Raw genomic sequence first — 24,424 nt, forward strand, 5'->3', positions numbered from 1 at the left:
CGTGAGAACAAACGCTAACTCATAAAAACGCTAACTCGCAACACACTGCAAAAATACACCAGAACTACTAATACAAGACAATATGTGTCCATCCCGTTTTTCACGTCTCGTGCATTAAACCCGTCATTCGTGATTTTGGGGAACAAGCTCCTTCCCTCAGTTAGAGCATTGAAGATGGGTCGAGGCTGGGTCTTCCAACATGACAATGACCTGAAGCACACAGCCAGAATAACCAAGGAGTAGCTCTGTAAGAAGCATATCAAGGTACTGGTGTGACCTAGTCAGTCTCCAGACCTAAACCCAATAGAGAATCTTTGGAGGGAGCACAAACTCTGTGTTTCTCAGTGACACGCCAGAAACCTGATTGATCTAGAGAAGATCTGTGTGGAGGAATGGGCCAAAATCCCTCCTGCAGTGTGTGCAAACCTAGTGAAAAACTACAGGAAACGTTTGACCTCTGTAATTGCAAACAAAGGCTACTGTACCAAATATTAACATTGATTTTCCTAGGTGTTTAAATACTTTTTTGCAGCTGTATCATACAAATAAATAGGTAAAAAATCATCCATTTCGATTTCTGGATTTTTTCTAATTTATTTTTTTTAGATTATGTCTCTCACAGTGGACATGCACCTACGATGACAATTTCTGCCCCCTCCATGATTTCTAAGTTGGAGAACTTGCAAAATAGCAGGGTGTTCAAATACTTATTTTCCTCACTGTAAGTGTACTTTGTGCTTCATGCAAACTCCAGGCCTTTATGATGAAAACTCAGAGTAAAGCTTCATACACAGTACGCATACCCTAGTGTATATGAAAATTCAATTTATAGGCTAAGGCTACTCTGGGCTTTATACAAAAAATAAAATAAAAATAAAAATAATGTGCACAAATAAATCATTTATAATAAATACTGCAATTGTAACCAGTGGCTTGCAACGCCAAGCATGATGTGTGGTCAGCGACACCAGTTGTAAAACACTTTGTTCTGCATTGTGTAGCTTTGTGGAGTTAGACAAGGAGCAGGCAGCAGTTTCGCTGGCTCTTTTATTCCCTGACACAAAACACAAATAAGCAGCCTCAGAGTGAATCGCCTTTGTTTTCTCTTCCATCCAGTTGCAATGTCAAAGGGGAGAAAAAGTGCATGAAACATAAATTAAGTGAAGAAAAATCGCATTAAACAAGAAAACGATATTAAACAGAAAGCATACCTGATAAAAAACACAAATAAGGAGTCTTTCTGAGTAAACTGCCTAAATATTCTCTCTAAAATAAATGATAAACACTTAAAAAAGCAATAATTACAATAAAGATTAAATAAGATTATCAAGAAGTCAAAAGAAACCTATCTCTCATAACAGAACGTTATGTTGGCTTGTGACATCACAACAATTAAAGGGAAAGCACTCACATCAGACAGCCTCATTAGGTATGACCACCTATTGTGTTGGTCCTCCTTTTCTTTTTGCTGCTAAAACAGCCCTGACCCATCGAGTCATGGAATCCACTAGAACACTGTGAATGTGTGTTGTGGTTTCTGGCACCAAAAACTCCTGTAAGTAGCGAGGCATCCATGGATAGGAGTTGTTTGTTCAGTACATCCCACAGATACTTGATTGGATTGAGATCTGGGGAATTTGTGGCCAAGGCAACACCTCAAACTCGTTATTGTGCTCCTGAAAGCATTCCTGAAGCATTTTTGCTTTGTGGCAGGGCACATTATCCTGCTGAAAATGATCATAGCCACCAGGGAATACCATTTCCATGAAAGGGTGTACATGGTCTGCAACAATGCTTAGGTAGGTGGAATGTGTCAAAGTAACATCTACATGGATGACAGGACCCAAGGTTTCCCAGCAGAACATTGCCCAAAGCATCACACTGCCTCTACCAGATTGCCTTCTTTTGATAGTGCATCCCATGTGTTCCCCACGTAAGTGGCATGATACATCAGACCAGGCCACCTTCTTGCTGCATGGTCCAGTTCTAATGCTCACATGCCTACTGTTAGCGCTTTCAGTGGAGGACAGGGATCACTCTGACTGGTCTGCGGCTCAGCCCCATACAACAAATTGTGATGCACTGTGTATTCTGACACATTTCAATCAGAGCCAGCATTAACTTCTTGAGCAGTTTGAGCTAGCTCGTCTGTTTGGTCATACCACACGGTCCAGCCTTCGCTCCCCATGTGCATTAATGAGCCTTGGCCACCCTTGACCCATGTCGCTGGTTCACCACTGTTCTTTCCTTGGACCACAGATACTGAACACAGCAGGCCGGGAACACCCCACAAGAGCTGCAGTTTTAGAGATGCTCTGACTCAGTTGTCTATATATATATATATATATATATATATATATACAGTACAGGCCAAAAGTTTGGACACATTAGCATTTGTAATGTTTTTGAAAGAAGTTTCTTTTGCTCATCAAGCCTGCATTTATTTGATCAAAAATACAGTTTTTTTTTTTTAAATATATTGATATATTATTACAATTTAAAATAATTGGTTTATTGCATCCCTACTGACAATGTTCTGCTTGGTATGTCATCAACACACTTCAGACGTTGCCAAACCTAGTTTCATTGTTGGTACTAAAAACCTAAAACTGGAAGCCATAAAAGACCATGATTCATCCAAATGCCACATCCAGGTAAAAAAAAAAAAAAAAAAAAATGTGTATGAGAGAGAAAGAAAAAATGTCAGTATTTCACTGAGACTTGAGATTAAATAAACTGCTTAAGTATGTAGTATTCATTTTTCACATGCAGTTACGCATTGTTGGTTAAAAACAAGAAAGTGGCTGGCTAAAACATTGAGTGGCTGGTAGATTTTGAAATCCACCAGCCAGAGTGGCCGGTGGACAAAGAAGTTAATTTCCCACCCTGATTAATTTCCATCCCTATATATATATATATATATATATATATATATATATATATATATATATATATATATATATATATATATATATATATATATATATATATATATAAATTTTTTTGTGTGAATTCTACTAGGCTAAACAATATTCAATAATTTCTATACACTGTAAAAAATAAATTGTTGATTTTTGTTGGTTTAACTTAAAGCTACACTGTGTAACTTTTTTAGTTTATTCTTAGCTAAAATCACTTAGTTCTTTCAAAAATATATGTGCTCATTAATGTATATTTACTTCTTTCAAGTAATAATGCACTCTCATAATTTTATAATATACCATTGAAAATACATAAGTGTTGAGGGTTCGGATGGCGGTCGCCAGAGGTGGTAAAAGTACTCAAAAGTTATACTCGAGTGAAAGTATATATACCTAAATAAAAAAATACTCCAGTAAAAGTAGAAAGTCCTCCATTCAAACATCACTTGAGTAAAAGTACAAAAGTATCAGATTTAAAACGTACTCAAGTACCGAAAGTAAAAAGTAAATATTCAAATTAACTGTAAATATCAATAATTAAGCAGATAAAATCTTTTGGGACTGATATGCAATGCTTTAATTGAACAAATGATAAGATTAGATACTGCAATTAAGAATTTGTTAGATTTGCAATTAATAAGAGACAATGAAGCACCTTAACGCAGTATAGGGGTTAAAATTAAAATAGACATGTTCCATAACATTAGCTCCATAAAACAGATGAGGAGCAAGATACTATTAACTAATTCAAAATTAATTCAAAAGCCATAACCACAATGACATATTACATAACAATTAGTTAGTCATGTGCCTCAACAAGTAAAGTCATATAATTTTGCCAATTGTTATGATTAATGATTAATTAAACAGACAACTGAGAGTCGGAATGCATGGCTTTGAATACATGAATTTACATTATTAGTTCATGTAACATGTTTTTAGGGAATTAATGATGTCAATAGCAATTCATATATTACTTAATCTATTAATCATAGAGAATGTTCATTAGTTGCTGATGCAGTAATCATTAATAAATGGTTAAGTTCTTCATTTGTAATACATTAACTCATGATTATCTGTGCATTAGTTAGGCATGAATTATAATAGTGCACCTGTATTGTAAAATGTTACTGATGTTTTCATAGTAAATTGTGTGCCGCAAAATAAAAAAGCTGGGGAAACACTGAGCTAACGTTAGTGTGGCAAACCTGACTTGTCTGCTTTTCCAAGTCTATACCCGACTGGATCATCCATGACCGACCAGACCGGTTTGGAAATCAAGTGTAATAAATACTTAACACTTGGAGCGGGCATGGGGAAATGTATTGGAGTAAAAAGTAAACTTTGCCTTTAATATTGTAGTGGAGTAAGAGTAAAAGTAGATGCAAATAAAATATACTCAAGTAAAGTACAGATCCCCGAAAAAAATACTTAAGTAAAGTATCAAAGTATTTTTACTTGAGTACTTACCACCCCTGGCGGTCGCCATGTTGCTCCTCCATCTTGAGTCGCCAAGGAAGCGGAAAAGAGAATTAAGACGGCAACGCAACTCAACAAGACAAAAGTAAATATTGGAGTGGCCTATCCAAGATGGAAAGAGCTCATGAGGAGCAACGATTTTAAAAAAGAACGCCGACGTTGCCTGCTTTCTTCTCGACAGGTAATATTAATTCAGCCTATTTGTGTATATTGGAAGTTTTATTGTTGCTTGGCTAATTATATCATGGTGTGCTGTGCATAACAATAGAACGACGTCTAGGATAATTTTCATCGCTGAAATGGACTGCATTTATATAGCGCTTTTAACAGACCCTATGGCCATCCAAAGCGCTTTACATTTTTGCATACAAATGATGAAAAAATATTGTTTACCTTATAACATAAATCCGTGTTCTATGACGGATAACATGAGATTAATATTTTAATTGCATTATAATTTGTTTGCCTTACGCTAGTGGTGTTGTACAATATACAGAATAATGATAGCACTGATAAAAGTTACTTTACTAAGAGCTTGCATTCGTCTGGGAACCTGATAGCTGATGTTAGCAATGAACTGGTTATTATTCAGTTATTCATTTTACATAGATTAACTTGATCATAGATCATTTGGTAAATTAAATAACTGCAAATTATAATAGTTTTCAAAAATTACCTCATCACTTGAGTTCACTCTAAAAAATAAATCAGTGGCTTAGTAAATATCACAGTAATAATTAACTTTATTAACTTAATAAAATCTCTCAATATCATTTACTTGATGGTTTTAGTTAAACATACCAAAATAATTGACTAAAAATCCAACAGTTAATTTTGTCTAAAATGTATAGTTATATTTAAGTTTTTTTTCACTAAAATAATTTAGTATTCAAATAACCAATTCTTTATTTTAAATATACTTAATACATTTGTGAAATTTATTTCAAAATATTTGAGAATGGAGAATTAAACCGATCTGTTTCAAGAACCACAAATATTACTTAATTAATATCAAGATTATTAATATTTAACACACACTGAGGAAATTGAGGAAATTTACTCGATTAAAAACAATGCACCCCTCCCCCACCCTCTGACGCCACGACAGCTCGATGGTTGAGTGAGTGCGGATATTTGAATTCTCCTCAGTCACCAGAGCAGTTTCTTCTTCTCAGCGTCGCAGAATTGGGGCATTTCCTCTGAAATTCAGGTTTGTATGTTTTTTTTTTTTATCTATATAATCATTACTGTGTTAAAAGGCATTTTATTTAATTCAAAACAACATACAGGGACAGTGTGTGTCACCTTAAGTTAACGTGTGGCGTTGGTCTTTGAAACGCCTGCTGTGTTGCTCAAAACACACAACTTTATTCGTAAAGATAATGAATATAATGAATTTGGATGATAAAATCTTATTAAAACTGGGCACTGTTTGTTTATTGTCAGGTTATGGAGTCTGGCGCCTCGCAGCATCTTTCAGCTACAAATGAAACGCAGGACAGCGGTCTCAAGTTCAAAGTCCACCCGCAGACCGCTAACGTTAGTCCATCTCAGGCTCGAGAAACAGTGCTGATACGGTGGAAATGGGATAACAGACCGGTTGATTACACTTGAATTACTTTTAAATGTTTAATTTTTACTTCTAAAATGTTTGTTACATGAGTTTAAATGTTGTAAAATAACTGTTATTCTTTACATGTCAAAACAGTAGCCTAATAACTGCTGTAACGTTATTGCTTGTACTCGTCGACAATAAAGGCCATGTCATGTATAAGTGTGTTTGTGTGGACTGTGGAGTATTTTACAAAGGTTTAGAGGAAATTAAAGTTATAATATACAAGTTAGTAATACTCATAAATAAAAACAGTTCAGATTAGTCATAAATATTGTTTTTTAAAATGCTTTTTACCCAATTTTTTCTACTCAATTGAATTTGTTAATGTAACAAATGCAGTTACTCAGATCTACTTAATTTTTTTACTTACATTTACTCAGTTCATATGGTGTCTATAATTGATTCCACTGCTTTAAAATTTACTCATTTTTTTTTGTGTAAAAATGTTTCACCAAAAAAATTGAGTAAATCATAGTATTAGTTTTTAGAGTGTTGACGCAACACTTACCGAAGAGGTCGAACTGAAAGCCATGACTAAATCGGCCTCCGTAGGAGTTGAAACAAAATCGAAATTGAGAGGAGCAGAAACTATTATTCACTGGATGGTCATATACCTTTTCACCACTAGATGGGAGAAAATATCACACAGTGTAGCTTTAAAAAAGTAAGTAACCTGGTTGCCTTAAAATGTTGTGTTTATTGAACTTAAAAATTTGAGTTGATACAATAAAGGAAATTTGTTCAATAAATAGAAACTCAAAATATTTTGATATCTGAACCACATAAAAAATGTGATAAATCATCAAAAGAGCACTATTTGGCAAGTTTCACGGCATCATCAGCAATAAAACACACACAATTACCCAATATGCTTACAAAATCTTTTAATAATATTTTAATAAAGGTTGTCGAATCTCCAAAAATGTTAACTCAAAATTTTTATTTCAATGAACTCAAAAATTTTAGGCAACCAGGTAACTTTTTTTCTAAATATTTTTTACAGTGTAGACCTAAAAACTGACCTTTTTTATGGAATATTGTGTAACAGGTACCTGTTACACAATATTCCATAAAAAAGGGCAGTTTTTATTTCATGGTGACTTTAACAGAGAGGAACACATCCAAACCTCTGATCCAGCGTCTGTATTTAAATAATAATAATAATAATTTTAAATAATTTATCAATTGAAGGTAGGTTGAAATACAATGTTTCTCTTATACTCAAACTGAACTGTTTGTGGTGCGGTGTCTGGTTTACAACTGGAAAAGACTTATAAATGCGACTGAAGCGCCAATGATTCTTTTGGATAATTAGTTATACGCGAATATCAATGCACTGAATGCAGAACTGCGCAATCGTCTGAAGTTTTTTTTATAAACAGCGAAATTTATGCCTGTGTCACGCCCACCTTTCCGATAATACAGGAGGCTATTGAGCTGGCGAATCGATCTGCAGCGTTCAAGCCAGGCCTCGCATGGGCGTCGTACACCGTGATCGCGCGCTCAGTGATGATGCAGGATATCTGTCGCCGGCTCAAGCTGAATCTGATCCCGTCGTACGTTGAATTTGATGTTTGACCACATTGCATTTTTCCTCGGAGGAGAAAGAGATGGGATCAGGTGCTGTGGATTCTTCCCAGTGGCTGTCAGTGAAGGAAGAGACTATTTTCCTTCACGATGGACTAATTCGGGTCACGGACCTGGCAGAGCTGCCCAGTGAAATCGGAGTGTCTGAACAAGGGGAATCCGAGCAGGAGGTGTGCATTTATTGTATTTGTTTCATTCAGACGAATCTCTATGTTGTTAGAAGTCAACTTGATTAGCTTAACACTAAAGTTAACTAACTCGGCTGGGTCATGTTCGGCCAAAACAGGCTTGTCAGATAGCAGCATGCTAATAATAAGATGGTGTTGTTGCATTTCCTCAAGTAAATGAAGCACGCACTGGTTTTAACAAGTGTTAAATCGTTAATCTTGGCATTCTATAGATGTTAGTTCGTGTAAACATACATGGTCTGTTTTCAAACCCGTTATGTGAGAAGTAACGTTAATGTTATCAGATAGTATTGCTAAACGTAGATGTGTGCGGTCAATCGATATACGGTGGTGTTAATGAAGCTTGTTAACCCTGCCTTGAGGTTGTTATTGCACATTTCAGTGCCGTACATAATGACAGGTTCACAGTTCTTGCTCGTCTCCGATGTTTGACGCGTTAGCATAGCTTCGACAGGCTAGTAGGAGGAGTTGAATCTCTCACTGGCGTGTGGCAGGCAGCTATTGACCTGTCCGTAGGATTCATGTTGCAATTCTAACGCAGGACGTCAAAATACTTGCACAATTCTTGCAAAAAATGCAACCTATACGATAGGGGATTTCTCCTAACATATATTGTTGCTCACTAACACAAGTGTTGTCCTGACTCCTGACCAATGTCATTTCCACCATAAGTAATTTATTAAAGTAATACAACACCGATACGAATAGCCTTGTTAAATTTCGATTATACCCGTTTAGTCACGGCTAAAGGGCGTTGTTCCCAATTCGTATACTATCCACCCTAAGTAGTATCCGAGATTAGAATTAGTACGTCCCAAATAGTATACAGAAAACAAGGATACCAAAATGGCTTACTATTTGTTGTGGATTTGTCTGGGCAAAGATGATCTTATTAAATAAAACCTCGGCCTCCGTATCATATTTTGTAAATCATGTATGTATCATATATTGGAGACGGTGTAATTGTAATTTGAGTCACTAGTTGTGTATCAAATGACGCACTGTGAACTATGCACTTATATGCACTTACACTGCGCTGTGCTGCAGGGGTCTTAAATCTAGTAGATCCCACAGCCCCCCAACTATGATCTTCCTTAAGACCCTGTAATAATAGCAGCTATACAGTTTATTTGAGGAGACCCACTTTATACTTTGAAAATTGTAAATATGTTTAAAATACTATTTGGAAAGTTACATTATTAAAAGTTTCCGTAATCACTATAGTACTGTACTGTTATATGTATTATTTATTTACTCACTTATTGACCTTTTTTATTTTAATCAAAGCAAATATATATATTTCTCAATTGTATTATTTTATTTATTTATACATTTTTATAAAATTTTATACATTCATTTTATTTTGTTCTACAAAATGCCACAAAAAAAAACCTGCAACAGTTGAGTGCATGATTTAAAAAACATTTTTTTGGGTTAATTAAATGTAATTAATTTCTTTGTGTGAATTTTCAGTGTGAAGAAAGCACACTACACTTTTTTTTATACTAGAAAATGGCATAAAATAAATTATAATTATTATCATAAATGGCAAACTGGGACGCACCTAGTGTGAGTGGCCATTCTGATTTACCTAGTGCCATTCACAGCAGAACGCCTTTATCCATTCCACTGCACTACTTTTCCAATAGCAGGACTTGACTCTTACTTTTTTCCCCCAAGGAGCACCTGTGTTTGGAGAACTTAGAAACTTTAGGGGTGCAAATAACATTATATATATATATATATATATATATATATATATATATATATATATATATATATATATATATATATATATATATGGGGATATATATATATATATGGGGATATATATAATATATATATACACACACACGATGCAGAAATAGTTAGTTGTGCCCCTAAAGTGAATGAAAGCAGAAATATATTGAATTCAAAATATTAACAAAAACATTTTACTATCAGTGATACTAAAATAACAGTAATATGGCACAATTACTTTATTTTTAATATTTTATACCAAAAAGTTTATTATTTTGAATCCTGTTTAAATAGTTTTTAATGTTTTTTGTTAGCTATAATAATACAGATTAAAATTAAAGATTCTATTAAAATCTATTTATTTAATAATATGCATCAAATTACATTTTAAGTCTTTACTTTCTGTAATGGGACATACAGTTTGTATAACCAAATAATAGCCAAGGTGGAAACTGCATGACTTTTATGTAATAAAAAAGCCCACCGGGACTCTTATTTTACTATATATATATATATATATATATATATATATATATATATATATATATATATATATATATATATATATATATATATATATATATATATATATATATATATATATATATAATAAAATATAATATAATATAATATAAAATGTGAACATGCACGTTGCACTGTTGTGTGGTGGACTTGCAGCGAACATGACATGACAAGGCGTAGAGTTAAATAGCCTATAATGTCAATGACTTATTTTAGTCAAGCTTTCTTTCTTTTTGCAATATGCATTAATTAGCAGTGGGCTAAATAACACCATGTTGAAATTGTGCCAAATTACATTTTTTATTACAATGATAAAATTGTACAGTAGCCTATTCAGGTAAGGTCAGGTTTGCTGATGTGTGTTTTATTTAGGCTATTTATTTATTTTGGTCCCTGTGCGCCGATCGGAGACGGAGTTTACTGCTGATATTCTGGGGATACAATGTTAGCCAATAGCTCATGCTTTGGTGAGGTAGTCAGGTTTTTCGCGTTCATTTTTATTTCCTGTGAAGTACAGGCTCTTTTTTTTTTTATATGACAGTGTAAACAGTTCAATAACTCTTATTTAAAGGTTTACTGTAGGCCATAGTCAATTGCATTAGGCCACGATTGCAAGAAGGATCAACTGTCAAAAAATGGGAGTTTTATTTAAAAACATATCAGTAAATATTTTATTAATGTTTTTACTCTACAGGTGTGTAGTTGTGTTAAATTAAATTAATTTATTAATTTAAATTCATATTTAATTTGATTAAATAATACATTAAATTTACATGTTAAATTAGTAACAGTATTTACTGTATATAATAGCAACATTTTTATGTCAAATTCAAATAAAAGAAAATCTACTTTTCTCAGTTTTCATAGTGAAAATATGAAATGTGCCATAGTTTAGTGGAAGATTGCTGCCATCTAATGGAAAACAAACACTTTTGCTAGTGCTATAGTGAATAGTTTGTGCATGAATGCTAGATGTTATTTTGTCTTGCTATTTGTGTTTAGGCTGTCTGGTTCTATTTTTGTATGATGATTCACCTTCATCAGCCTTTCTAGAATATTATTAATAATAATATTATATAATATCATGAACACGATGGAATGGGCTGTGATGCAAGGTTTGTTTTCAATTCGATGCTGGGAGTTATTGCAGTAATTGTATAACATTTATGGTCTACTTGTATTTGGTTATGGAGTAACTAATAAATCTTAATTGGTGAAAGTATATTATGTGCATATTATGTATCATGGAGTTCATAGATTTATCATAGATGAGGTATCATAGATTTCTCACTGGCGGGTGGGCAACGGTGAAGCGCACATTGGCGGTGGGTTGTCGGTGCGCGCTGGGGGCCTGCGTGGGGAGTGGTAGTACTCATCAAATTTCTTCAGGGTTGGCAGGTCTGTACCAGACCGGTCGGAAATAGTCCCAATATAAACACTTATTATAAGTGTACCATAATGATTCAGTGTAAGACAAAAACATGGTTTGGCAAATGGATTCATGTTCATTGTCATTGACTCATTGTATAATATTTGTAAATATTGAACACAAAAAAAAGTTACGGACAGCAGCTTTAACAGTTTACTTCTCAATAAGTGCTAAACCAATACATTTTCATTTCAAAATAATCTTTTTCTCTTTTCTTCAAAAATTCAGTTATCCATGCCATGGTAACACAATGTGAAGCAAACTGAACGTTTAGTGGTAAATACCATTTGCTACAGTTTTCTGCTCCGTGCTCACTAATTATATATTGTATGATATTATATAGATCAGTGTTTCTGCAATGTGTCAAAAATGCCCTTCCACCGTTACAACTCAGCAACTTATCTATTACATTTGTAATTTTGGAAGGGGGATTTTCCTGCTACACAGGTTAATTTTAAAACAGCGAGACTACAAAGCACTCCAACACAGGCTGTACCCATCTGAGAAACACAGAACCCCATGTATTCTTTTAGATCCATCTGGTTGTTTTACCTTTTGTTAGTTGCCATCTTGTTGTTTCAGTGTTTGCCATACAATTGCCATTGTGCACTTCCAGTCTGTTTTCTGCCTTTATTTTGATCACATCCATTTTGTTGAATGCCAATTTTAAAGGGATGGTTGATCAGCTTATTTTTCGAAGGCTTGGTTGTGTTTATTAGGTGTACTGTAACATGGGTTCATGCTTCTTTTAAAAAACACACACATTATTCAAACTTTACCTTTATTCTACACAGCTGTGTCCCTTCTTGTAAAAACGGCTGGATAGCTTCCTGGTTCTATGAAGTCCCTCCCTCAGAAATGCCCAATGGGATCAGATCATAGACCGTAAAAAAATAGGATCAGGTTGGTTAGCTGTCCCAGTGTGTTGTGATACGCTAAACCGCCTAGTGCACGTTGTCCGGAAACGTCACACGCCTTACCATTACGGGTAGTTGCATATCCTCAGGTGTACTGTAATAAACAATGGCAATCATAATGAGCCCAAATCAGAACCAGAGAATATTAGTGAAGAGGATTGAGCAAAACCTGCTCAAAAACATCTGTTATAGGACGTTTCAGAATTGGATGTTTTTTTGTATATCATACTTTGTAGATACGCTGTTATTTGTAAATGCTATAACTGTTTATGATAGCTTTTGATATAAGGTTTTAGCCTTATTAATGCTTTAGTACTGTAGAATACTTGATTGCATTGTAGCCTTTTCATATAATCGTTCTAAAAAATTATACTACAGTTCTACAAGTGATTATTTGATTACAGACTGGACCTATAGTGATCGCTACTTACTGTATAGCACCGTTAGTTTTGTCTTTATACAATGGGTGTAGCTAAATATCTGTCACCAGAACGATGACCATTACGAAGACTAATCATGGATTTATTACAGTGGCCATTAGGGCTGCACGATTATGACAAAAATAATTGTCGATTATTCACTTGAACACTGATGTACTCACTCTCATGTTGTTTTCGCGTGTCTCGCAATCATTGAACTTCCATGTTTACTAGCCTGTATGCGAGTCATGGTAATATCTGGTCATCAGATAAAGCCATTGTGTCTCTTTAGAGGACTTGGATTTGGATTAGACACTTGATTAGTTATTTTTACAATGCTTTTATGACATTTATTGGATCTTTTTTATCCAAAGTTTGAGAGGAATGGACAGTCCCGTCGCTGGCCGTCTTAATGCCCTAAGCGTCAATACTTTATGATGCCCGCGCCCCGCGGCACTGGCAATGAACTTAAATGGAGGGATAGATATCGCAGCTTTTATAACAAACATCTTCATTTGTGTAAACGAAACAACATATAGGCTGTATGCAAGGTGTCTGTGCTATTTTGCGTGCATTCGACCATTCAGCATACTGCTGACACAACGTAACATCCAAGCACATGGAATAATATATATATATATATATATATATATATATATATATATATATATATATATATATATATAATTTTATTTTTTTATTATTATTTTTTTGGGGGGTAATCGTGGCTTTGAACGATTACATAATCGTAGCATCCATAATCATAATCGTGATTAAAAATTTGATTAATTGTGCAGCCCCAGTGGCCATATATCAAAAACAGAACCATGTTTAGCGTGCCTGTATTTACACTGATCACTTAAAGGTAGGGTAGGTAGAAATTGGTTAAAAAACTTTTTTTTTCCAAACTTGTTTAAACTTTCTTTATATATTAATACATAATTAAAATGTAAGTACTCTGAAAAAGAAAGTATAAAAATTGAGTGTCTGTAGGCCTCTCACGACTGTTCAGACAGCTCATTATTTCCATTCACTCCACCTTCTCCCTTCTGGGCTCTTTCCAAAGCCACGCCCCCAAAGTACATGAACGCGCTAAGACGACCGCTCAGCTGGAAGACACATTATTTACCTCAGACGAGCGGTGTGCATGTAGTAACATCATGTCAGAATCACATTTAATAAAAAATCGAACTTTATCAGAATGAATATAAACAATTAAGATGTTTTTTTGTACTCACTATCAAGCTAGAATACCGGTACTGGTAAAGTTTAAAATATATTTTTGTTTGATTTGGTAACGAGCTAGATATATCTATAAGGCAAAGAAAAAATGGGTAGCATCATGTTTTTCCAATAACATCAGTTATACTGTAATGAAGATGAATTTCGTGTAAGATTCATAACATATTCTGTGTTTTGCATGTAAGAGTTTCCATGATGAAAGCATTGTTGATTAGTAGTAGCTAAAGCTAACTTAGTTCTAAAAGAAGTTCCTGGATGTGGTGTACTAGCTTTTACACATGCATTTTGTTATCTAAAGTTGAATTTTCCGAAATTCAACACAACAGCGATCAACTCGAGCTAAGCATATTTAGTATTTATCATCTGTACTAATGGCTAAGTGTATAATATTGTAACTTTATGCTAAGTAATGGTATGTTAGCTATATCAGGCTTCATGTGCTCTTGATACATGCTTCATTAAAACATAAACCAATTTTTTTTTAATCAAAATGAAAGATTACCAGCAGAAATACAGCCAGCAATGAGTCGTTTTTCAGGTCCCTCAGTTCTCACCATCGCTGAAATGCCACGCAGATATTTACTCACGTTTGATTTCTTTGTTTATCCAAAGACTTTCTGTGCATTGCCTTTTCTCGTACTGTCTTCCTTTTTTGCATTGTTTGCCTTCGCTGACTGTAAAACCCTGCACTGTGAATTTTGAATGCTCTTTCTCTGCCTTTATTTTGCCTCGGTTTCTTGCCTCTTGAACTGCTCAAATCAAACGAGTGGGCGCATGAGGGCAGATCCTGTAGCGAAAGCGGTGGTCGCCATGGTAGCGAGAGTGAGTGACAGTCGCCCAAGCCATGTTTCGTCCCAAACAAAAATAATGAGCGGTGTTTATTGCAGATTAAAAAGTATAGAGTCACTCGGTTTTTACTCTCCTTTTCAGAGTACTTACATTTTAATTATGTATTGACATTTTTTGACATATTGACAGAAAGTTTAAACAAATTTGGACAAAAGTGTTTTAGATCAGTCCGTCATACACCTTTAAACGCCATCGAACACCAACATTCGAAGTTCTCTAGTGGGATTAAAAATAACTTTTGTAGGTTTGTCAGTAAATTTTAATTAGGTTTTTAATTGTAGGTTTGTTCAGTTAGGTAACTGGCTAGCGGAGTCAAACAGTGCTTTCTTTTGTTTACATCCTTGCTACAACATAAAAATAACGATAGAAACTATTCGTTGAAAACACATCAGCAAAGAATAAAACACAGGTTGTTGCCCATAAACAACAGCTTCTGCTTTTAAAGTGGGAACTGCTGTCCTCCGTATAATGTGCAGCACAGAGAGCTGTATTTAAATTATAATGTTAAGGAAGGTTTAGCGTTTTAACGGCATGGCAACAGCACTTGTTGTTATTGATGTGGGTGGTGCTTAGGTGACGCAATGACTATAGACGGCGGATAAATGGCTATCCACCTGCCACTCAAAGTAACCACGCCCTTAATTATGCAGAACTTTAAGGCTTTATATAACGTAAGCGAAGTAGTTATAAAAAAAAAATTCACCCCCCTCACAGTTGTCATGAAGGTCAAAATTAGCCATATACACCAAAAAACACTATTTGTACCAGGCTGTAAACATGTTTTTTTCTGCGGTAAAGTTGGGAATTTTAACATGGGGCTCAATGAGATTCTGCTCCCTTTTGGAGCCTGTCCCTAGTGGCCAGTCAATAAATTGCAGTTTACATTTCTTCCGTATTAGCTTCAAGAGAGATTGCGGGAGGTTGCCGCTTGGCTCAGACGTGTATTGAGAGTTGCTAGACGATACTCGCGGCAGATAAGATTTGCTACCGCTAGGGTGTGTCTAAGATTTCTAGGCTAAACAACACTACTAACTCTTCCTCTTCTCAACATGGCCTTTTTTGGGTGTTCTCGGGGGCGGGGTTTATGTAAATTTTAGGGTTGGTGATGGCACTAAACCTACACTAACACACAGATAGCACCAGCAGCAAATATTATCACCATATGGCCAAAAGTTCACTTCAGGAACAGCATTGATGAGTTTGAAGTTTGATGTATGGAACAAAATGCAAACTACAAGATCAGAAAGGGTGATATGACGTGCAATGTTCCTATATGTAGCATAAACATGATGTAAGAACATAGACAAGAAATGTGTTGCTGAAAAATGTCTACACAATGTATCAATTTTTTTTTTTTTTAACAAATTCGGAAGAAGCAGAAATCGGGATCACTATTAATTATGCAGCTCAGGTTTGTGGTGCACATTACTGAAAGTAATGAGTCAGATGTTTATCCAGTAACAGCAGAAACGTATGACTCATTACTTTCAGTGATGTCCATCTTGAAGAAAGTGTGTACTAAAGGTTCTTGAATCTTAAGCCAGTGTCTTTACTAAATGGTGGAACCACTCACTGTGTGTTTTTTTTTTTCTACCTGTCCACACACTCAGCAGATTTATTATTAGAGTTATAGTGGTATATATAGTGTATAGTGTATAATTACCTGTTAGATACAGTAGTTGGGGTCCAATTTGATAGCAGCAGGTGTTTTTCATTGCTCCCACCACAATAAAAATAAAATAGGCCTAGTTATTGTTTTAGTTTTTTTTTTTTTGTCTGTGTAACCTTAATAAATAAGGTAATGACACCAACATTTACTAGCCTAACTCGTATACATTTTAAATATTGTGAAAGTAATTAAATAAGAACACAATTTAAGTACACAGGGCAACAACATTTCAAATGATCAACTTCTGTGTCAATGCAGCACTGGTCCGATCAGGCAAGTGACGGTTCTGTCAACGGCCCAAGTGTCTTTCGCTATGGCCCCAGGCTATCAGGCAGTCCTTATTTTCAAGCCCTGAGAAGTGAAGCAAGTAACTAATTTTAGATCATCTTGGTTCAATTAATAGACAATTTCCATCGCACACCTGTAGATAGTAGATGGTGTGTGGGACGAAGGATAACCATATCCAAAAATCTCAACAAACAAAAGGAAAAACTTTTTATTAGCAACGTTTCAGTCTCAGGACCATCATCAGGCATCATGTTTCATATTGTTTGTTAAGATCATCTTGGGTCAAAATAAGCTTCAACAACTACTGGTAGTATGAAAATCTTTGTTTTTTTTCAGATCTTGACATTCGAGACTAAGAACCCAGTGGAGCTGGCCGAGCGCCTGCGAGCAGTCTGTGGAAACCAGAGCAACGCTTACGCAAGACTTTTGGAGTACCGTCTCAATGCACTGCGAGGTCTGTGGGGGGCACAGCGACAGCTGGCCCTGGAGGAGCAGCAGGAGCATGAAGGAGTCATCCCCGGGAGCGGCGGAGGGGCTGACGAGGAGACGCTTGCCTTGCTTAAGCGGCAGGGCTTCTTGCAACCTCAACATCACCACCATCCTCACCACCCTCCGATGCCCACCGGCACCGATCAGGCACCGTTTACCTCACGGGTCGGCCTCCTGTTGGTCTTTCCTCTACTGCAGTCACAAACGCGGCATGACCCTGCACTCTGTGGCGTCACCGCTGAGGTCTTGCTCGCGTGTCTGCGTGACTGCCAGCCACTGAGCCTAGGCAAGGAGCCTGCAGACTGCCTAAATGGCCTGGAGAGGTTGCTTTGCTCCTGGCTGGAGGAGAGGAGTGAGCCGGAAGTTGTGGCACAGGCGAGGCCACTGCTTACCCAACAGCAGAGACAGAACGCAGCTGCTGCTCTAGTGGCTCTAGCGTGTGCAAGGTGAGTGCAGCATGATGGCTATTATTCAAGCTTTTATTATTGTTTATTAAAGGGTTAGTTCACCCAAAAATTAAATTTGTCATAAATGACTCACCCTAATGTTGTTCCACACCTGTAAGACCTCCATTCATCATCGGAACACAGTTTAAGATATTTTATATTTAGTCCGAGAGCATATCCATGTGTATGCACACTATTAGGGTTGGGCATCGAGAACCGGTTCTAACTTGGAACCGTTTAAAAAATAACGATTCCATTGGAATCGTTTAGAAAATTTATTTTCGGTTCCGATCTTCGGTTCCAAACGCGCAAGTTTTGGTTTCCATGGCCACCTGATTTCCGGTGCTTGCGCGCCCGCTTGTTCTTTTAGCCATGGAAGCCCGGTAAGCGGCCCTGAAGTGTGGATTTATTTCACTTTTAAAAGCCTGGGTCGGCACAGTGCAACTAGTGTTGTCAAAAATATCTATACTGAAATATCTGAAAAGATACGATAGCCTGCTCAGCCTACAGTATCGATCCCAGCATCTCTCCTCTCTGACCGACAGCGAGTTGACACGCAGCCGCATATTCTCACTCAGCCTGTTAACCTCTGAACACGACGGACGCGCGTTCTGCTGGACTTTTCCTTACGACAGCGTGTTAGTGTGTGTGATCGGTCTGAATTTCGCGCGGGATTGCACATAATTCTACGAATCCCCGCAGATTTCAAGCTCACATCTGAAGCGCACACACACACATAGCCTACCGTAATAAAGCCGCCCCTGACATACAAGTGCAAATATTTGCATCTTTTTCCAGCTTATTATTGGTCAAATACACTCAAACTAATTCTCAGTGCACATTTTGAAGAGTATGTAAACACAGTCTTAAACAATTCAGGAAGAAATGAAGAATGAGTAACAGGAACAGTGTTCAGGATCCATGAGTGCGGCAGTTCTTAAAGGGACAGCAGTCATTTGTTATTCAAAGTCAAACTACAAAAAGACAAACGATCACACTGCTCTTGACTGATCAACGTGTGTAACTTTAATGGTTTTATATGAAACTATTTAATTTTTTGCAAAAACATTATCCAATGTTATTTTAAATTTATTTAGCCACTATGCGTTTTTTTATTCAGTTTCTTACCTGAATGTTAGACCTACCTGAAAAAATAAAGCTGTCTATTTCATTTATATCTTTTATTCTATTGTATTTATTTGTGCTGTTTTGTAATATGTATCTTTGTTTATTCAATTTACCATTCAAAATCAAGCTTACTTGTGCTGTGTGTAAACTATTGCAACACAATTACCCCATTGTAAAAAATACATTGAGTTAACAAATATTTGTGAGATAATTTTAATAGTAATTGATCAATGTTTATATATGAGAAAAAGCTTAAAAGCTTTATCATATAAAGTGATCTCTTCAGAAGAAATTTTTGATTGCCTAGACTTTCAAAAGACAGACAAAAAAATATATATATATAAAAAATATCTAATTGACAGTATATGCAGCGTTTTTCCCCTGTGGTATTGAAAATAGCATTGAATATCGATGTGGCATGTTTTGACTCCACCCCTCAAAGAATCGGAATCGAGAATCGAAAAGAACCGGAATCGAAAGTAAGAATCGGAATCGGAATCAGAATCGTTCAAATCAAAACGATGCCCAACCCTACACACTATACTGTCTATGTCCAGAAAGGGAATAAAACAACATCAAAGTAGTCCATATGTGACATCAGTTAGTTAGTTAGAATCTCTTGAAAATACATTTTGGTCCAAAAATCACAAAAACTACAACTTTATTAAGCACTGTCTTCTCTTCCCTGTTTGTTTTCAATCCTCAAATAAAGATTCAAACAGTAATGATTAACGTTAAAGGGGGGGTGAAACACTCAGTTTCAGTCAGTGTCATGTCAATCTTGAGTACCTATAGAGTAGCATTGCATCCTGCATATCTCCGAAAAGTCTTTATTTTTTTTATAATTATATAAGAAAGATGCGCTGTTCTGAGTCTTTCAGAAAAAAGCCGAGCGGGTGGGGGCGTGTCGTGTGAGCGGAGCTAAATAATGACGTGTGCTCGCTGCTGCTATTGTGTTGAGTCGAGTGCGTCATCCCTAACAGCGGGAAAAAAACTTTATTCAAAATAAAAATATGGCTTTTAATCAGATACAGCCATACATCTATGATCCAGAATCAGACCCAGAGGCTGCAGTTGAACAGGAGCAGCAGCAAAAACGACTAGAGCAGGACGTCTCTATGTGGTACAAGTTATACACTAACTATATAATATGCTTAGCGACTTGTGTTATTTACATATTTATACTTGAATTATATCGTCGTATTTTTGTCTTTGAAGGTGTACATGTGGGAAGTGCAGTTGTGCACGTGTGTGTGTGTGTTTACGCGTGGTTTGTGTAGACAATTGTAACGTTAGTAAGCGGACTGGTTTTGCACGGCAGGCTAGTTAGTGTTTACATAGAAAGACACGGAATAGTAGCGCATTTGAATGAAGAAGCGCGCTTATTTAGTTCAACATATTTCCCCCCTCTTTGTGTATTGTTGTTTGGAGTGCTTTTACAATACACAAACATAAAGTTACACATATAGTGGCCAGCTAAACAAATGTACACGCACTACACATCACATGCTCCATTGATCAATTAACTATACGTGATCATGTTTGGGCTACTTGATGAGCATAGGCAAAAACACAGACATTTGACGCAGTCTCACTCACCGCCTGCGGTTCTAACGTTGGGACTGCTCCATCCTTCAGCATTAGGCGATCGGAAAATCCTGTGTCGAGCTGGGCCTTGTTTATGAAACAGTCGGCACCGAAATGCAGCGAACAGATATAAACATTCGCGCAACTCAGTTGCTGATCCGGAAAAGCAAATTACATCCACTGTTGCCTTAACGCGGGGTTTTTGGGGAATCTGTGCAGGACTGTCTTGGTCTGGCAACCAAAAACGCACTTTTTTGGTGACATTGTTATGTGCACATCACCTGTTCAGCGCATCCTACAAGCCAGCGCTTTGATGGGCGTAGGCTGTTACTTTCGCTCTCTACCTCTCTCTCTCTCACGCGCTTCTGGTAGAATTGTCCGTAAGGCCCATACAAGGAAATTCCGCCCCCATTAACGTCAAAGGGGACGCATGATCTCAAAAAACTTGCCGAAACTTATGACTAACCGGAAGTAGTATTTTTGAGAAATAAGAAATACTCCCATCAAACGTCCACCTTAACTTTTGAAACTTTGTGTATGTTTAGTATGGGATTCCAAGTCTTTAACAGTGTAAAAAGATCAGTATGCATGAAACAGCATTTCACCCCCCCTTTAACGATAATTTATGATTCAGATCGCCAATGTCACATGATTTCAGCAGTTTGACACGCGATCCAAATCATGAATCAGTACGCTGATTCATAACCATCTCAATCTTTATTTGAGGATTGAAAACAAACAGGGAAGAGAAGACAATGCTGAATAAAGTCATAGTTTTTGTTATTTTGGGACCAAATGTATTTTCGATGCTTCGAGAGATTCAAATTAACCAACTGATGTGACATATGGACTACTTTGAGGATGTTTTTATTCCCTTTCTGGACATGGACAGTATAGTGTGCATAGACTTTCATATGCTCTCGGACTAAATATAAAATATCTTAAATTGTGTTCCGAAGATGAACGGAGGTCTTACGATACGACATTAGGGTGAGTCATTAATGACATCAATTTCATTTTTGGGTGAACTAACCCTTTAAGTTAAATATTAGGGTCTAATTGTCTTTGCTTCAAATCAGGTCAAAAATTAGGAGTGGATTAAAGCCAAGGCAAGGCGCTACAGGCAAAAATAATGTTTTTTTCATGCACTTTTTGGGCTATTTTGCTTCCATAACATGTCTTATTTTTATGACTAGTGGAAAGAAAACACCCGAAATGCATATTTTAGTGTTTCTAACACTTTGCGTCTGTAGAGTTGCAATACATATCTTTAAAGGCTGTGATTTTTTTTTTTTTTTTTCTTCTTTTTTTTCTCATGTAGTGAGTCAGAAATCTCTACTTCAGCAGTACTTTAACTTACAACAAACTTTGCAGTTGTATTACTTTTTATGTTCTGTAGCTTTTATCAGTGGGTTTGTTGGTGACATGGTGACTTTTTTCCTGGCTGTTGGTGATAGTTTTTGATTTATGGAGTGATAAAAAAGGTATCCAAAATCCCCTCTTTAAGTTCTAGTATGAGAACAAAATAACACTTTTTAAAAGGATTTTGAACCTGGCTTTTATCCAGTGTTCAGATTTCTTTATCCGGAAATGTATGCAGTATCATTTGCATATTGAAACATAATATTTATGAAAACGTGTTATAGAAGACAATTGTTTTGATGTACTGTGATTACTCAACTGGGCACATTATGGGGATTTACGTTTGTTAAATTTTTTTTGTCTCTCAGCACAATTGCCCCAATTGCTAAGTATGGTACTCTCAATGTATTTTTGGCCCTGTTTCCGAATCAATCACGAGTTGTAAGCTGAGACACATTGCTCTTTACAATTCGTACTAAAGTGTCTCAGTGTATCTCTTTCAGCCGCTTTTCATCTGATATGTCTGGGGGAGAGTCTCCCTTAATTTCATCACTACATACATCAGTCAAAAAACAAAACAAAAAAAAAAGACCAAGGAAACTCAAAACCATTTCTATTGTGTCTTCTTACAGGGGCTCTCTTAAAACGTTCATTCATACTGTCCACCTGCTGCAGAAACAGACAGACTTGGGTCAACTTCCAGTGGCTGATGTTCTCTACAGGTGAGATATCATCAAATAGTATATGTAAGACATACAGCATTAAAGTCCCAGTGACCCGGAAGTAGCGAGTGAGTTTTCTTCAGTGCTGTGATGTATGAAGAAACAGGGTTTGGGACAGAGGGCAGGGTTTGACTTCAGCGCTCCTCCTCTCCATCTTCCACTCATAGCAGACTAACGGCTGGAGGGGTGTGGTGAAGCATTTTAAAACCAAAATGTCAAACTGCCATCATCTGAGAAGTGATGGCGTTTCTAGAGCGGAAGTTACTTTTCCGATTTTGATTTAAGAATACTGCGGCAAAAAAATGTATTTCTTAGTTTTAACTTGCACTGATTAATTGTTCACCTTAAGACCTGTAATATGTGCTAACAAAGTAAATAGGGTCAGTTTTGATTTCATGAGGACTTTAAAGGATTAGTTCACCCAAAATGACAATTGTCATTAATTACTTACATTCATGTCATTCCAAACCTGTAAGACCTTCATTCATCATCGGAACACAAAATTGAGATATTTTTGATGAAATCCGAGAGCTCTCTGACCCCTCTATAGACAGCAATTTAATGAACATTTTCAAGACCCAAAAAGGTAGTAAAGATATCATTAAAATAGTCTATTTGACTACAGCGGTTCAACCTTAATTTTATAAAGCGATGAGTACTTTTCTGTTGCAAAAAAAAAGAAGACTTTATTCAACAATTATTCTCATCTGTGTCCAATCAGTCTCCAATGCCGTTAACGTTGTAAATACAGTGCAGCACTTCAGAGTTTTACTGCAGAATGGCGGCTCAGCATCAGCTAGCCCCTGCGTCAGCATCACACGCATGCATTGTGGTGCTCAAGTGAACAGTGTCGGCCAATAGTAAGCCGGCGTTCTGACCTAGAGCTTTGAAAGCGATGCACTGCACTTACTATGTTAACAGCTTAGGAGACTGACACAGATGAGAAGAGATGGTTGAAAAAAGTCTTTATTTTGAGGTGTTTTGCACACAACAAGTATTCTCGTCTCTTCATACACATGGACTATTTTAACAATGTCTTCTTTACTACCTTTCTGGGCCTTAAAGGTGGGGTAAGTGCTATCTGGAAACGTTGTTGATATTTCAAATCACCAAAACATACACGCCACTACCCCCAAAAAGGATCTTGGCTCTATTTTGATAGCTCCGCCCCACACAAACATAACCCAGGCAATGACTGTGGCAGAATCTGAGTGTAACTAATCCAGGTCGAATATTTAATGAAAAAGTCCCCTTCCATCACAAAAACACAAACCGTTCTCATGAACAACTCGATAGAACACAAGCTGACAGTCCAACTGACAACATATTACAATTATGACCAGATTAGAGTTATAGCGATCACAAAACACAAACAGTTCTCATGAACAACTCGATAGTACACGAGCCTCGACAGTCCAACTAACGACAAATTACAATTATGACAAGATTAGAGTTATAGCGATCACAAAAACACAAACCGTTCTCATTAACAACTCTATAGTACACAAGCTCGATAGTCCAGCTAACGACATATTACAATTATGACCGGATTAGGGTTATATAGATCATGAAAAGAAGAAACAAACATATATTAGGAGTATAGTATCTTACCTGTCGGAGACATTGTGTGAGCTGATGCTTGAAACAAACAGTGAGGAGATTTAGATGCTCCATATGGTGTGGAAATGAACGGGTCTTTATCATCGCTAAAGTGAGTGACAACAATACGATCGCAAATGGACAAACAAGTGAACATGACACACGAGCATATTCAAGCAAGAGCCAGCATATATTAGTTCTCGGCTAATATCCGTTATGTGTGACT

General features: G+C 36.4%; 1 protein-coding gene across 7 annotated transcripts in view; it reads left to right on the top strand.

Annotated features, from left to right (window-relative positions):
- The first annotated feature begins 7,433 nt into the window (after window positions 1–7,433).
- Window positions 7,434–24,424, top strand: part of LOC137048043 (probable E3 ubiquitin-protein ligase HECTD4) — a 128,087-nt gene continuing 111,096 nt past the window's right edge. For 4 of the 7 annotated variants that reach the window (XM_067426058.1, XM_067426281.1, XM_067426205.1 and 1 more), the window contains exons 1-3: window positions 7,434–7,772; window positions 17,202–17,800; window positions 22,510–22,599. In XM_067426058.1, the coding sequence (XP_067282159.1) occupies window positions 7,626–7,772; window positions 17,202–17,800; window positions 22,510–22,599 (836 nt within the window). In that variant the 5' untranslated portion in view covers window positions 7,434–7,625. The remainder of the gene's footprint in view (window positions 7,773–17,201; window positions 17,801–22,509; window positions 22,600–24,424) is intronic. The other 3 variants (XM_067426132.1, XM_067426434.1, XM_067426501.1) reach the window with 1 other exon arrangement.

Source organism: Pseudorasbora parva, chromosome 1 (genome assembly GCF_024679245.1).
Source record: "Pseudorasbora parva isolate DD20220531a chromosome 1, ASM2467924v1, whole genome shotgun sequence".
In the NCBI taxonomy this organism is placed as follows: Eukaryota; Metazoa; Chordata; class Actinopteri; order Cypriniformes; family Gobionidae; genus Pseudorasbora; species Pseudorasbora parva.